General features: G+C 52.7%; 3 protein-coding genes across 3 annotated transcripts; 1 reads left to right on the forward strand and 2 right to left on the reverse strand.

Annotated features, from left to right (window-relative positions):
- Positions 1-1,385: 1,385 nt before the first annotated feature.
- On the reverse strand, positions 1,386-1,715 carry NCLIV_064080 (conserved hypothetical protein; the record flags this gene model as incomplete). Its single annotated transcript, XM_003885959.1, has 1 exon — positions 1,386-1,715. One exon carries the CDS (start codon positions 1,713-1,715, stop codon positions 1,386-1,388), a length of 330 nt encoding a protein of 109 aa, XP_003886008.1.
- Positions 1,716-3,805: 2,090 nt separating this feature from the next.
- NCLIV_064090 (putative synaptobrevin domain-containing protein) lies at positions 3,806-8,067 on the forward strand (the record flags this gene model as incomplete). The annotated part of the gene is made up of 8 exons (XM_003885960.1): positions 3,806-4,023; positions 4,514-4,586; positions 5,191-5,271; positions 6,075-6,176; positions 6,840-6,936; positions 7,198-7,265; positions 7,792-7,884; positions 7,996-8,067. 8 exons carry the CDS (start codon positions 3,806-3,808, stop codon positions 8,065-8,067), a joined length of 804 nt encoding a protein of 267 aa, XP_003886009.1.
- Positions 8,068-10,349: 2,282 nt separating this feature from the next.
- NCLIV_064100 (conserved hypothetical protein) lies at positions 10,350-12,947 on the reverse strand (the record flags this gene model as incomplete). Its single annotated transcript, XM_003885961.1, has 4 exons — positions 10,350-10,501; positions 11,072-11,606; positions 11,810-11,942; positions 12,250-12,947. 4 exons carry the CDS (start codon positions 12,945-12,947, stop codon positions 10,350-10,352), a joined length of 1,518 nt encoding a protein of 505 aa, XP_003886010.1.
- Between the last annotated feature and the right edge of the window lie 1,876 nt (positions 12,948-14,823).

Genomic DNA, 14,823 nt, shown 5'->3' on the forward strand with positions numbered 1-14,823 from the left:
CCCCACCTACGTCGCCACGAAAACTGAATTCCCTACGTATCTGTGTTCCTCAACACTGGACTGGCATTCCTGAAGAGAGGAGCCCGCTAGTTGTGCGCGCGAATTCTCTGTGAGGGTACTCATGGTACAGCGCCGTCCCGAGTTTGGCTACAGGCAAGAGCTACTTTTCCCGATGCCGACGCACCCTGAAAAAAATTACTCGCCAAGAGTTTCGACGCAAACGCACGGGAAAAAACACGGTTTTCGGTTCCTCGCGTACCCCAGCGGGTGTCTCGGGGACTACGAGAAGATCGAAAGGTGGAGAGCGGCGTCGGCCGGCTCTCACAAAAAACTCTTTCGTCTCTTTGCAGCTCTCTGCGGATCCCGTCTATCTCCTTTCCCCACAGCAACACGAGCCACGGCGACGGCGCACACTTCCGCGGAAAACAATTTCTCTTTTTCGCTGCTGGTCCCGCCCCTTGCACACCCTCTCCGCCACAACCCCTCTAGGCCTCCTTTGCTTGTTTACTTGCATTTCTTCGGGCAGGGGTGTTCCTACACACACCGTCACTCAAGACATCTTCGGACCCGCCGAACCTTTCCCTTCACAAATGTCTCCTCGTTTGTGTCAACCTGCAGGCGCCTCCAAGACACAAGAGACAACCGGCGGCTTCACTCAGCACAGGTGCTTTCTGCCGCTTCTCACGGATGTGTGCACACTTCCCGTGTATCTGCAACGGACAAACCGCGAGAAGTTGAGGCAGACATCTGGTTCGGGAGCACGGTGCGCCAAGAGTTGTGGTCTCGAAAGCAACCGCGTGAAAAGGCAACGCACGCACAACACAGGGCCTACGCTGGAGTCAGGTGCAAAGAGGCCACGCAACAGAACCCATGCCGTGAAGAATTATACACACGCATGCAGGTGTTTAGGGGACTCGCACACGCGTATGTGGTTTCGTCCAGATAAAAATCTGTGCATCTATGAAAGCTTAGGACAACAGCACACGACCCCTTCGTGTGAACATGCATAACATGAAAGTGGGTACACCCAACCGACTGCGATACGAAACAGCGACTGGTGCCTGTCCTGTTCCCCAAAGAGTGCCATGCTCTGTCCTTCCCGCCGTTTCTCGGCTGTACCCGCCCCCACTGAAAAGAACCAGCTTTGCGATGCGTCAACACGCGACAAAAAACGCACGAGCAGAATTCCCCCTCACAACCTTTTCCGGTAAACGCAGATATATATATATACACATATAAAGTACTTACCATTTCTCTGCTATTTACATATATGTATATGTATATATATATATATATATGTATATATATATATATGTATATATATATATATATGTATATATATATGTATACACATACATATATGCATGTAGAGTTTCCTTGGGCGTTTAGTAATAGACGCCCGAGGAGAGAAGAAGGAAGGCGACAGCAAATCCCAAGAAGAGTGAGGCGACGGCTGACCACAGGATTTCCTTGGCGAGACTCCTCTCGCGGGCCGAGTAGCGAATGTGGAAGATGATGAAGCTCGCACTGATGACGAGCCCCAGGAAAAGAAGAACGAGGGAAATGCCCTCAAAGAGACGAGGTGCAATGAAAATGGGGAAAGGCACGTATTGCGCTGCACTCGCCAAGAGCGGGGCGTGCGGAGACACCGGCGATGCTGCCGCAGGCACGACAAAGAACGAAAAGACAAACGGAAAGAGCATCGTGCACGCCATAGAGATTACCTGCTTTCGAGTTCCTGGGGAAAGAGGAAAAACTGACAGGAGACACACACGAAGTGGAGGAGAGACTCGAAGTTGCGAGAGCGAACAGAAAGGCCGAGCATCGACAGAGGAGCGACGGACACCGCCAAGGATGAACCGCTTTTCAAGAGGAGGAAGTTCGGTTCCGAAGAGACTGGTCACCGCGAAGAGAAGAAAACGATCCGGGGAGAAGACTCAGATGGCCCAGAACGAATTTGCAGGGCGAGCGAGCGGAGAAGCTCGCCCCGAGGACGGCGAAGACGAGGAAGAGAACGCGGAGGAGCGGGACATCGGCGAGAATTTTGCACACGGGGCTAGACAGGCCAGCGAGGAAGACGGTAGAAACTGGGAAACACTTGAAAAATCAGACGAATTCGCGGTTTCGCGAACTGGGCTGGCCATACGAAAAGGACGAAGACGGGGGATGCGCCGCAAACAAACTCCGAGAGGAGATTTTCGTTTCTTACGATGGGGACAATGCGAGTGTGAGAGTTTCGCTTTGCTTTTCCTTTTTCAAGGAGACGCGAAGAAGAATCGTAAAAAGGCGAGGCGAAACATCCGAAAAGACGAGCGGGGAAAAATCTACATCGGCGTGGTGCGCCAGTTAGAAATGCGACAAAAAAGCGCAAAAAGACAAACAGCGTTGGCCACCGCCCAAAGGGCCAGGAACTCGCTAGTCTCCAAACGTTACAAAGGAATCCACGGTCACACATACCCTGAGACTGTCTTGCAGCTGCTTCGATTTTTTGTGTCCCTCTAAACACACACTATGTGGATCCCGACGTGTGTCCAAATTAATATCTACTTTCGTGTCTACAAAAATTGCATTTGCACGTGTCCACTTGTGTATCGCTATGCGCAAACACTACCTTTGTGTCCATCGTTGCATGTAGTGGTGTACATTTCTCGGATAGGAGTTTTAGGCGAGACGCTTCCTTTGTCTCGGGCCAAGCCGAGGCGAGCAACCTTCCGAACACGAAAAGGGTTTTCGAGGGGAAGAAACGCGGGAACGACACGAGAAAGACTTCTGTTTTGACGTGAGCGCTTGGAACGGAAATGCGTTTCTTGGCGCCGTGAAAGAGAAGGGGACCGAATGCGCGCCCGTGCGTTCTGCCAAAGGTCGTTTCCAGTCTCGGCTACTTTAGTTTCCTCCTTTTCGTCGCCGATTGACAAGACGCCGTTCCTTTCCAGGCGCACGAGACGAGGCCATGCGTCTGTCTTCTGATCCGCGGGAGACACACGCAGTGCATGCGCTCGCTGTTGTCGCTTTTGTGCGCTCGCTAAGCGCTCCGACGCATACTTTTCAGCGACTACTGCCGGGTGCAAACAGTGGACCGGCTACCCGCTTCTGAAGTCCTGTTTCCGGTTTTCTGGAGAGCTAGAGCGGCTGCGGAAGAACATATTGTTTTCTAAAGGAGAGCGCGGATTCTCTCACCGTTACAGACTGGTTCACGCGTACGAGACGCCTCGGCGCGACACGGAAGGCACGAGACTGGAAAGCGAACGCTTTGCATCTTTCGTGTTTCCACCAGGGGTCAAGGCTTTCCGCCGTTGTGTTTTCCCTGTTTGACGCTGCGTTCTGGGGGCGCGTCTCGTCCCCGTTTGGGCTTCTATCTTTCCGCAGGGAGAGGAGAGAGTCTTGAGCGGAGACCTTTGCGGGCCATGAAGACACTGCCTTGTCCCCTTCTCAGTCGAGTCTCGCTTTCTAAGAGATCCTGCACACTTTCATCTGTGTAGGATTGCGCGAGTTCTCCGCGACTGGACGGTCTGCAGGTTCCTGGGCTGACAGACAGGGCGAGGGGAAGGAGAAAAACTGGAGCACGTGAACTGTCTTCTTTCTTCATCTTGGTCTTTTGGCTTCCATCTGTAAATATCCAAATGTGTGTGCGCCTCCTCGTGCGCCCGTCGAGACGCCCTCCCGTGCCAAGCATTCTCTGGTTTTTCCCAGATCGAGAACTGCGTGTATGTCGCGCTCCTAAGAAGGACTCGAGACGCGCACACGCGCGGTGAAACTGATCGATGAACACACGCACTCGACAACCGAGCATTCTAAATCCACTGCGATGTGGACATCTCCAGCTTCCGGGTCTTCGGGCCTTGCTTCCGGGGTCGCTGCCGCGCGGGGCGGATCCAGTCCGCACAGCGAAGGCTTCGAAGACCGTCCGCGGAAGGCGGAATCGCCTCGCTTTCAGTATGCATGCGTCGCGCGAGGCACCTACGTCCTCGCCGAATACACGGCGATCGAGGAGGGCGAGGAAGAAGTCCTGAGCGCCGTCTCCAGGTGAGAGAAGATGGCGAAACGGACTCTCGCGAGGCTCCCACCAGGCGAAAGAAAGTCCCTCAACCTATTTTCAGATAAACGGCACAAATCTCTGCTCAAACGTGCATGCTCCCGTCTTCCTTGACGTCTCCATGGCGACGTGCATACACCACGTCGATACCCATCTGCGAAAACTCTGGCGCTTAAATGTAAATCCGTCGCTCTATCGATATACGCTTTATCGATATCTGTATCTTCATCGATTTCTCTCTCTCAATATCTATATATATATATATATATAGATAAATAGATAGATAAATAGATAAATAAATAGATAGATATATGCATATATGCACACTTACTCAGGTGCTTGTGAATGCATGCCTCGATAAGCACGTGGGGCATTGTGCCATTGCACATTGTGCTGCTGGTGAGGGCGACTGCCGACGCGGACGTCTCCTGCGAGTTTTTTCCAGCATTCGTTTTCCAGTTGTTTCTCGCTTCTTCGCAGACGCGCGTTGCTCAAACTCCCGAAAACAGGCGGACGACGCAGCTACGTCTTCGACAACCGCCTGTTTAGCTTTGTAAGCTTTGTTGGGCAAACAAACGCGCATGCAGATCAAGATGAGAATGCACACGCTGAGGAATAAGGGACACAAACTGGCGGACGAAACAAGAGGAAACCGACACGCGGCCAAGATACCCATCAGAGTCAATTTTCGTTTGCGTATATATATATATATATATATGCTGAGGTTTTGGGAAGGTCTATCTACGCTGGGACAGCAATTACGTAGATACACAGAGATGTTCAGATCGACATTAAACATATTGTTAGTCTACGTCACCTGTTTTGTTCTGAGACGGCTGTGTAAACACAGGCAATCATAGCCTGTTTGGTCGTTCTTTCGCCCCCTTTTGCTCGCTCTCTCTCCGGTTCGTCCTTTCTCTATCTCTGCCTTTGTATCCTTCGCGCTTGTCCCCACTCAGTCTGTCTTGTTCGCTTCCTTTCTTCCTCTCTCCTGTGCTCTCTGTGTCCCCGGTTGTCTCTCCGTTCTTACGCTGCGTCTCCTTCTCCGGTTTCTTTTCTCTCCCGATTTCGAAGCTGCATTTCCCGCCCCGACGTTCGTCCCTGCTGGCTCTCGCTTTTCATCTCTTCTGCCGCTCCTGTCTCGCCTGTCTCCTCAGTTCGTTGACGCGAAGAGCGCCGCCGTTTTCATGTGCGTCACGGACGAGAACATTCAAGCAGACATCCCGCTGCAGTTCCTCGTGAGTCGCCTCTCGGTACACACGCCAGGATCGGTCGCCATCAATCCGCATCCACATTTCCATACATCCACATGCGTATATATGTATATATATTTATATAGACATACGAACGTGTCTCGATCTATGTATTTGCATTTTCACGTATATATATATATATATATATATATATACATACATATTTGCGCAGTGTTGTGTCTATCTGTGTAGGTGAGACAGTCGTCGGTGGGTGCCGGCTGTGTGATTTAGGCTGACGTTTAAACACAGCTCCTTGGAGACTTTCTCCCGGTCGATACACCTTGCAGGACAATCGAATTCCATCGCTCTGAGCGCGTCTCTCCACTTGCTTTCTGTGCCTGCGCCTGTTTATACGCCGATGCATGCCTCTCTCTTTGTGTCTGTATTTCACATGTCTCGACTGCTCAACGCATTTGCATGCGGAGGTCGCGGCACACATGCACTTGCAGATGCGCCGCCTGTCGGGCGACGGTCGTGCACCAGCGCGCGGCTTGTTTTTTCGCCCGAGGCGAACCCCCCCAGACCGCGACGAATGCCTCTCCGCGCGGGTCTGTCGTGGTGCTGGTGGTGTGTCTGGGAGCCTCCTCGTGTCTTTTTCGAGTTTTTCTGCGAGCGAGATCGAGATGCACTGGCGCGCGCGCAGGCGCACAAGCCTGAGTCTCTCGCAACATCTGCAGGACTGTACGTACACTCGAGTGCACTGCACGCTGAGAAGAGAAACGACCCTGGCGAAGGCCTGTATCCTCGCGCGGCAAGGGGAACACTTGCCGGTTGCCTTCTCTCTTCAGACCGATCTGCGCAGCCAGTATCTCCACTTGCTCGACGCGTCCGCGGGCGCCAGCGGCGGCGCGCGCCCTGCCGAAGTTACGCGCGCGTTAATTCGCCTTGTCGTGAGCACCGACGCAGTTGCGCTTCGCACCTGCACTACCCCTCAGGCGAAGGGAAACGGTTTCCCGACGCCCACGCTGCGGTTTTTGGGCTTGGCGACAACGCGGAAAGCGCGGAGAGCCACGCGGAGCGATAGCCTCTCTTTTTGCCTCGCATGCGTTTCCCTCCTGTCCGAAAGGAAACTCCTCAGGGATCGATACAAATGCATACATCCAGCTATTAAGACATGCATATACGTAGACAAATACAGACGCACGGGTGGATGGCTTCGTGATGCATGCACACATGCACGTGGAGCTACAGTGTGCAGCTAGATATATGTATCCACGAATGTGAAGTTCGGGACTAGACGCTTCGCGCCATGCAGTCATTTACTTTCCTGTAGATGTGGAACAACACATTCGGCATTTCTGTCTATCTATACCTATCTAACTATGCATATACAATTGCACATGCCTCCACCCATACATGTATAGATAGACGTATTGTGTTTGTGCGGTTCTGCGGGTGCGTGGAGTCCCCTAGAGTTGTCGGTCTTCATCGGCGTGCGGAGCTGTGGACCGCGGTGCTTGTGGGGGCGACATGGGAGGTAAAAACACTGTATCTGGAACTTTTGGTCTATCATCTTTTCTGCTCTGGCCGCTGTTTGTCTCGCCTGCGTTTAGGATGAATATCGCCACGGGCGGGCGCGAGGGAGCCAGCAGGTGGAACGCGTCGAGAAGGAGCTAGAAGCAGTCACGGAGATCGTTCGAGAAAACATCAGTGAGGGAGAAAGGAGAAAAGAAAGCGGGGCCGCAGCGTTAAGCAAAAGCAATCCAATAAGGAGGGAAGAAGCAATAAGAGAAGAAAGAATAAGAGAAGAGGCTTTCCTCAGCCGAGGGGCAACCGAACGGGGGGGGGGGGGCGAGTCGGTGGGGACCGTCTCGCTTCGTGTCGCTTTCACTTGCAGTGGGGCGGAACTGCTCGGGATCTTCTGTGAGTTGAGAAACTGTCCTTCGCTTCATTTGCTCTTTCTCGCGGCAGACAAGGTCCTCGAGCGAGGCGAACAGATCGAGTGTCTGGTTGGGAAAACCAGCAATCTACGGGACAGTGTAAGTCTGCACGCGCAGCCTCGCTGAGTGCATACAAAGCGCCGCGGGGAGTGTCGGCGTGCCCCGCGGTGAGGCTTCCGACAAACGCCGACTTCCGCCAGTGTAAAACAAGATAGAAAACGTCAGAACGCGCGTCTCTGAGCATAGATTCTAGCTCGCACCTTAAGCATATATACATGTATACATATGCATATATGTAAACATTCGTCTCTCCAGTTGTGTCGGAAAGAGTTTCAAACGTGAGACTCGCTGTATTCATATACGACGTGAAGAGCCCATACATACTAGTATATATAAGTATGCGTGTATCTAGGACCACGTGCGTCCATATATATATATATATATATGAATATGCACATCCGTGTAGCTATATACCTTGTATGTGTCTGTGTGTCTTTCTCTCTCTGGTTCGCTCTCTTTCTCTCTCTCTCTCTGTATATATATATATATATATATATATATAAAGAACCGTATGTGTATTCTTGCATGCTGTGATTTTAAGCTCCTTGTGATCTCTGTCTTTCAGGCCTACGGATTTCGGAAGGCGTCTCGAGAGCTTCGACGGCACGTGTGGTGGTCCTCGACGAAACCGTACTTCATCGTTTTTGGGATGATTGTAGTGAGTTCCGATGTCTCGATTTTTTCCGAAATCGCGTCGGATGTTTGCGAGTCTCACGAAAGCGGTAGAAGGCCCTTTTAGTTTCCGTGCTTGTTTCTCTTATGTTCTCAGGTCCTCATCATCATCCTCGCCTCCTTCTTTTGTGGCGGGCTTACCTTCCAAGCCTGCCTGCGTATCACATAATCAGTCTATATCTATCTAGCTTACTCCTAGCTCCTTCTCTCTCTCTCTATATATATATATATGCATATAGTTGTATGCATATATATCCGTCTGCCTGGCTATCAGGCTCAGCTTACACTCACAATAATGCTGCTCGTTCTGTACATACAGATATGGGGAGAAATGCATTCCATCACTTACATTTTGTCGCTGCATTTACTATTCATATTTTGTGGTGCTTACGCAGTCAGCGAGAGGTTTGCTCATTCGTGGAATTGTACTTTTTTTGAACCGTCAAAAAAAGGCTTTCCAAGCGCATGCACCTATGAAACTTTTACCCAACCCACTGGTTATCTATCAATCTCTATTCATATATATACGTATCTTGTATTTAATTATTTACATAAACGAATGAGTCCCTTTTCAAGAGAGAACCGTGGTGTATTTCAAGTTTGGTCAAAAGCCTTTGTTGGCTAGCTCCTCTTTCCATGTTTCACGTTGTCACTCGGACTGTCCAAGCGCTTCAGTATCCCCCGTACCTGTCGAGAAAACCCGCTTTTTTTGAATCCTGGGAGAGTCTCCCCTCTTCATGTTTCTCTCCAAAGTCGAGCAGACCTTTGCCCGCTTCGCCCCGCCACCAGCCGGCGGTGTACGGACACTCGCCCGCGCTTTGCCAGCGGCTTAAGAGGCGCGAAAGCTCAAAAACTCTTGGGGACCGCAGAGCTCGCCAATACATGTATACAATATAATTTATAAATATATATATATATATATATATATATATATATATATAGGCGTTGTACGCACCTTAAATGTATATTGTTGGGAAGATACGCCTAGCGGTAGAATATCCAAGGCTATCAGTCGCATTCTCTCTGTGTAGAGACACCCTCCTATGCATACTTACATATATATATGTATATATATATATATATATTATATTGGTATCTTTGCATGTGCTTTGTGATGCATGCGGAGATAGGGATGGGTGTCTCAAGCGGAGTTGACTGAGGTAGAGAGAGGGAGTTCACAGGGAGCATCACGCCGTGAGCTTCAGGAAGGCACGCCCGTCCCCTATTTTAGGAAATAGTTGAAAGGAACTTCGTGTCCTCGGGCATTTTTTTCTGAGAAGGCTCCAACCGCAGTCGAGAACAGCGCAGGGCGAAGGCACCATGGACAGCTCCGCTGATTTTCCAGAACTTGCGGGGGCGTTTCGAGAGGGTGCAGGTTCGGATCGACGCGAACCCCGTTTCTGGACGTTTTCCAAAGCTTGAAAAATAGGCCTTCTGCGTTTGGGCACCCTTCCATGTATCCAGTGTGCAAAAATCTCCGCGCGAACGTTTCCCGCGACGGCAAGAAGCGCGCGACAGCCTTGCCGACTGCGCGTTGCGCTGCTCGAAAAAAGAACGCCTTCCACAGCCCCAGATGCGCGAAAAACGCACAAGTCCGAGCACCTCCTCCGCCCTCTAAACGCCGTGTCTTTCTCGACAAAATCGCGATCTGTGCACAGAGGGTAAAGAGATCTTCTCGGACTGCATGCACGGACTAGCCTAATTCAAGGTAGGGCGCTGGGAGGTGGCCGTACACCCGATGCGCTTCGCCACGCGCCGCGCCGGCCTCCTCACGACCAAAGATGCAAACTTTCCATTAAAAGAGCACACATCACGCAAACGCCGCCCTGCCGCGAACAAGACTCCTCGCAGTTGCGGTCCTCCCATAGTCTCCCCACGGAGAGGCGCCATGTGCACAAGCGCATGCAGAGAGAAACTGTGTGTCTCTGTGCACAAACTCCCCTGGAGGCGCGGAACAGGTTTCGCGCCTCACGGGGTGAAAAAAGTGAGAAACTGTGCAGCCTCTCGCGCTAACCCGTCACATGCACACGAGAGGCGAAGACGTCTTGACGCTCGTCAAAGAGAGAACTGAACAAACACCTAGGCACACATACAGAGGAACGGACTTTCATCTCTAAATGTGTTCGTGTATTTATCTGGATACACGGGACTCCGCGCGGCCACATTCGCACCTCTTCCCTCAGGTCCCACACGTGGCAAGTTTGCCCAAGCCCTCGAAAAAGCCAAGCGGGCGTCGTTCCAGCTCTTTCGCCACCCTGTCGAGATTGCTTCAAGGAAAAAAGTGACGCAGTGTGAGAAGGCTATGATACACTACACCGCGAGCAAACGAAATGCGACACACATATTTTCATACATACACATATACACATGCATATACAATATACATATATATATGTAAATGTGTGTATGTATGTAGATCCGTGGATATGCGAGAACAGAGTCACAGTGTTTTCACGCGTAGGCACAAGCTGAAGAAGGGAGTTCCAAATCGCTGAGTGTGTCGGGGTCTTCCTCTTCACCGAAGTCGTCTCGCTCTTCTCCAGTAGGGTTGTCGTGGTCTCTATCATCCAGGCCGAAAGCAGCCCTCGTCACAAATATATCGCCTGCACCAAACAGCATGCACGCATCTACACAATGTCTTGTACATTATCAACATTCGTGTATGAGATAGAGATGCGTATGAGGGTTACGTGTCCAACGGTGTCTGTGTGCAGAGAATGACGCGCATTCGTAAACAGACGCGCAGAGAGGACACGCACGCGTTCCTGTACACCTTGTGCGACGCAATTCGAACAGGAAGAAAGACACATCCGTCACTGTTCCAGGCATCCCACGTCGAGGCAGAAACGAGCGTCTAAGTTTCCGCACATGGACAAAACGACGGGCACATGGTAACAAGGACAACCTCTACATCCATACCCAAACGTATATATACACATATGCGTCCCTACATCACATACATCTACATCCATCTCCGACCATACATGCATATACATGTATCTGTGTACGAATGCAGATACCTATATATATATATATATGGGTATGTATATATGTATAGATACGTGGCACAGTGCATGTGTGGAGGTGAGAGTCACCCAATCGTCTGGTGGTGAAGAGTCGACTCTGACGCGTTCGGCTTTTTCCCCGTCTTGAGTCACCGCGAGAGTGCTCACCAACGTCGTCTTCTTCGAGGCCTGCGGCGCCTTCTTCGACTCCGCCCGCCGCTTTGCAGGTGCAATTGCAGGTGAAGAAAAGGAGCTTCTCTTCACTGCGGTCGTGGAAGAAGAAGGAGAGGGAGAAGAGCGAAATGCTGTTTGACTGGGTCCAGCCGCACGTTGCGCCTCCGGGGACGGTTCCGTCGAGTTCCCGCGGTTTCGCAAAGACAGACGTTCTTCGGCGCGCCTTTCCGCCGCGCAGCGCGAGAGCTACCCCCGGAGCCTCGCGTCGGCGTCCCTTCTGGCCGTCCTTCTCCGACACAACTTCCTTATCTTCTCGGTGCGAGTCCTCCTCACTCCACAGCACCGGCGACTTCCGCCCGTCGCCCACAGGACGCAGCGGCTGACTGGACAGCGAAGAAAACGAAGCTGAGGAGGAAAACGACGAAGACCGGGAAAACGACGCAGGGTCATACAGAACGAGCGGCGCCGGATCGTCGCTGCTCCCAACCCGCAGAAAATAAATGTCCGTACACTCCAAGCGAATGCTCGCCTGAAAACACACGCAGACACAGAGCGGACACATGCGCATACGCATACATCCGCAGACAGAGAGGCCAAACGATGTCCACGGGTTGATGCACATGCATACATGAACACAGAAGTTACATACATATTGGCGCATATATATATATATATATATATATATATAATTTGTAGTTACAGCTCATGCACATGGATGACAAATTTTCCTACCTTGATGGCCGCCCAGAGTTGCTGAAGAAAACCAGGGACGACGCGCTCGACGACACACAGACGTTTGTTGATTTCCGCCTCGACGTCTTCGACGCGCGCAGCCTGCTCGAACATCGCGGGAGTCAAGGCGCTGCTGAAGAGGAGAGGCAATCCCCGAGAAAGTCGCAGGAAACAGCGACACTGAGGCCAACGTGTGTGTGAGTGTGGGGGCACGACGAAACTCGACTGCTCGGCGCAGGGGCATGCACGTGGACCCGTCCATCTATCTTCCAACCTTTTCTCTTCCCATGTCATCATCTTGAAGTTCACACCCCCCCCCCCCCCGTTTTTCCTTCTCCCTGTTCACCTCTTCCCTTTTCTGTTGCGGACGTAAACACCTGACAGGGATTTCGTGTTTTTTTGTCGCCCTACGAAGCCGTCTCTTTGCCCGTTTGCCTCACCAGAATTCGTAGTCCGGAAAGCACTGATTCAGTGCTCCAATCAAGTTGATAAGGACTTCTTTCCCGTCGGCGTCCTCGCTGTCAGTCAGTTCCACGTCGCCGTCGTCCGGGCTCTTCTCCCCGCAGCGGACCTGTTTTGCGTCTCGCCTGCCTGGCTTCGAGAGGACTCGGGGCCTGGCTTCGGTCTCTCGCTGCGCGTCGGCGCTCCGGCCGCGCGGGCGCTGAGTTCTGCTCCGAGTCGCCTCGCCGTCTCCGCAGCCTTCCTCTTCCCGCTCGAGTTTCCTCCCGGGGAGGTCTACCTGGCGCGGCGGCAGCAGAAAGGCTGAGCACGAGAGCGCAGGCGAAGAGAAGGTGGACGACGGCGAAGAGGATGTTTTTCGCTTCTTTCGGGAGTTCGGACTCACGCACGCCTCTCTGCATGCGTCCTTCTCTTTGACATCCTTGGGGAGCCTAAGGGCTGCAGCTTTGCCGCCACAAGGCGACGAGAGCAGAATCGGAGGTGGCGAGGAAGAGGCGAGAAACAGCGGCGACGACGAAATCTCCTTCTCGATCTCTCGGGCCAACTGCCGTCGCTCCACGCACGACTGACTTGCCGTGGACAAGAGCTCGAGACGTCCTCGAATCACCCGATCGCCCACATCCAAGTGCTGGAGCAGCGCCGACAGGCGCGTCAAGGCAGGTGCGTCGAGAAATCGCATTGTGGAGAAGGGTGGGGAAACAGCTGTGCATCCACGGCGCTCGGTGTGCAGACTCTTTCTGGGCAGAAGCAGAAGGAATGCACGCACCGGTGTGCGATTCCCTCGTTTGGTCCAGAGTTCTGAAGAAGGAGAGAATTCGGCTCGGTTTTCGAACAGAACCGAGACTACAGAAGGAAGCGGTCAACGGGTGAGTGACACAGAAGCCAGCAGAGAAGAAGACGGGGGCTCAAGCAAGATAAAAAACGGCAAAAAAGAAAAGGCCACGGGTGCTCAAAGTCGACCTGCAATATCACGCTTCAACGGAGACGATGCCCGTGTTCGTATTGACGCTGCGGCATCCAAACAGTTTCACAACTTCCCACGCAACTTACAGAAACACACGAATGCAGAGCTCCTTCAACGGAGACACGCACACACACACACACACATACACAGCCAAAAAGGTACACAAGTACGTGGTTCGTGGACAGTGGACGACGGCAGAAACGATGCACCTGTTGAGGCAAATCGCACGCAGCAGAAGATCGGGATTCATGCCGTCAGGTACACAACGGACGGGCTCTGGTGGGCGGCGAGGAAGAGCGCGACAGCTGGGTGTCTACGGAGCTATCCGAAAGGAGGCCTTGCGGAGAGTAGCTTGGAACACAGCGGTATTGGCAGCAGGGCGTGAAGCATTTCCCGCGGAGTTGGAGAGGCAGTCATGAGGGCGAGACACAGTTTCTCTCGGATACTTATGGACAGCGGGCGGCGATACACGGCGTGTGCGATCCACGGAGCGGGGAGGCGACGCGAAAGGGGAAAGGTCCGTCGGAAAAACGGAGGAAACGCGCCCCATCCTTGCTCCCTTGAGGGTGAAGTCGCTTCTGTGCGGCGGCGGGGGAATCGGCCGAGAGAGAGGAAAAAGCGAGAGTCGGCAAGACGACGCACAGCTCGCCGGCGCGGTTCCTGCGGCAGCTGGCGGTCTTGGCGGAATTGCGTTGCACCGGAACAGATGAAGACCCAGCGAAGAGACACACGAAGCACGAAGGAAAAGGACAAGGCAGCGACCAGCGCGAGAAAAACACCAGGATACGGAATCCCAAGGGGAAGAGCCAGAGAAAAAGCACGGGGACACCAGGCGGCCCCGGCTTAGGAGAGCAGCGGGCGGAGACCGGCCTGAATAGAAAACCAGAAACACAAGCAGAGAGACGAGACAAACGGCGAGGAAATGCGTAGTGAAAGGGGCGGACTTAGTGGAACGGCACCTCGTTTTCAGCACAGTTTCGGCGCGTTCTAGGAATGCAGTGTAGATACACCGTGGAGGCCGGATGCGCGGAAACGGCGGCAAGGACCTTGGAGCGATTTCTTCAGGCAGAGGAAAAACAGAGGAGAACGGAGAAGAGAAAATTGGCCCGTTTTTAAGAAAAACAGCAAAGTGTAACGAGGGGAGGGAGTCTCTCGCCGGGGAGGGGAAATGCGCAGTTCGGATGACCGTTCCTCGTGTTGCACAGGTCGAACCCCCGATTGCCAGCCTCCGGTCTGGGAGTCAGTCAAGCGTCCGTTTTTGTGGCGCTTTTTGTCTTCCCTTTCCACTATCCCGTCAGGACAAACAAGAACCTGGTAAATTTTGAAAGACCGAGCGAAACCGCCTCTGTCTATGTCCGTTTTGCCTTTCTTCCCGCGAGACGCCCGCGAGGCCGCTGACAGAACGCCTCGACTGCGCGCTATTTGCACCTTTCTGGCGGAGCCGTCTCGACTCTGTTTCCCTGCCGTGTCATCCCCCGTCTCGTGGACTATAGCACGAAACAATGAGATGTGCATGGAAGCCTTCATGAAGGCCGCATAAATCTCTGTGTCCGCCGGGCCCGTCAGAAAAGACAACGGACCTCCGCCAGAC

This window comes from Neospora caninum, chromosome XII (assembly GCF_000208865.1).
Source record: "Neospora caninum Liverpool complete genome, chromosome XII".
Lineage (NCBI taxonomy): Eukaryota > Apicomplexa > Conoidasida > Eucoccidiorida > Sarcocystidae > Neospora > Neospora caninum.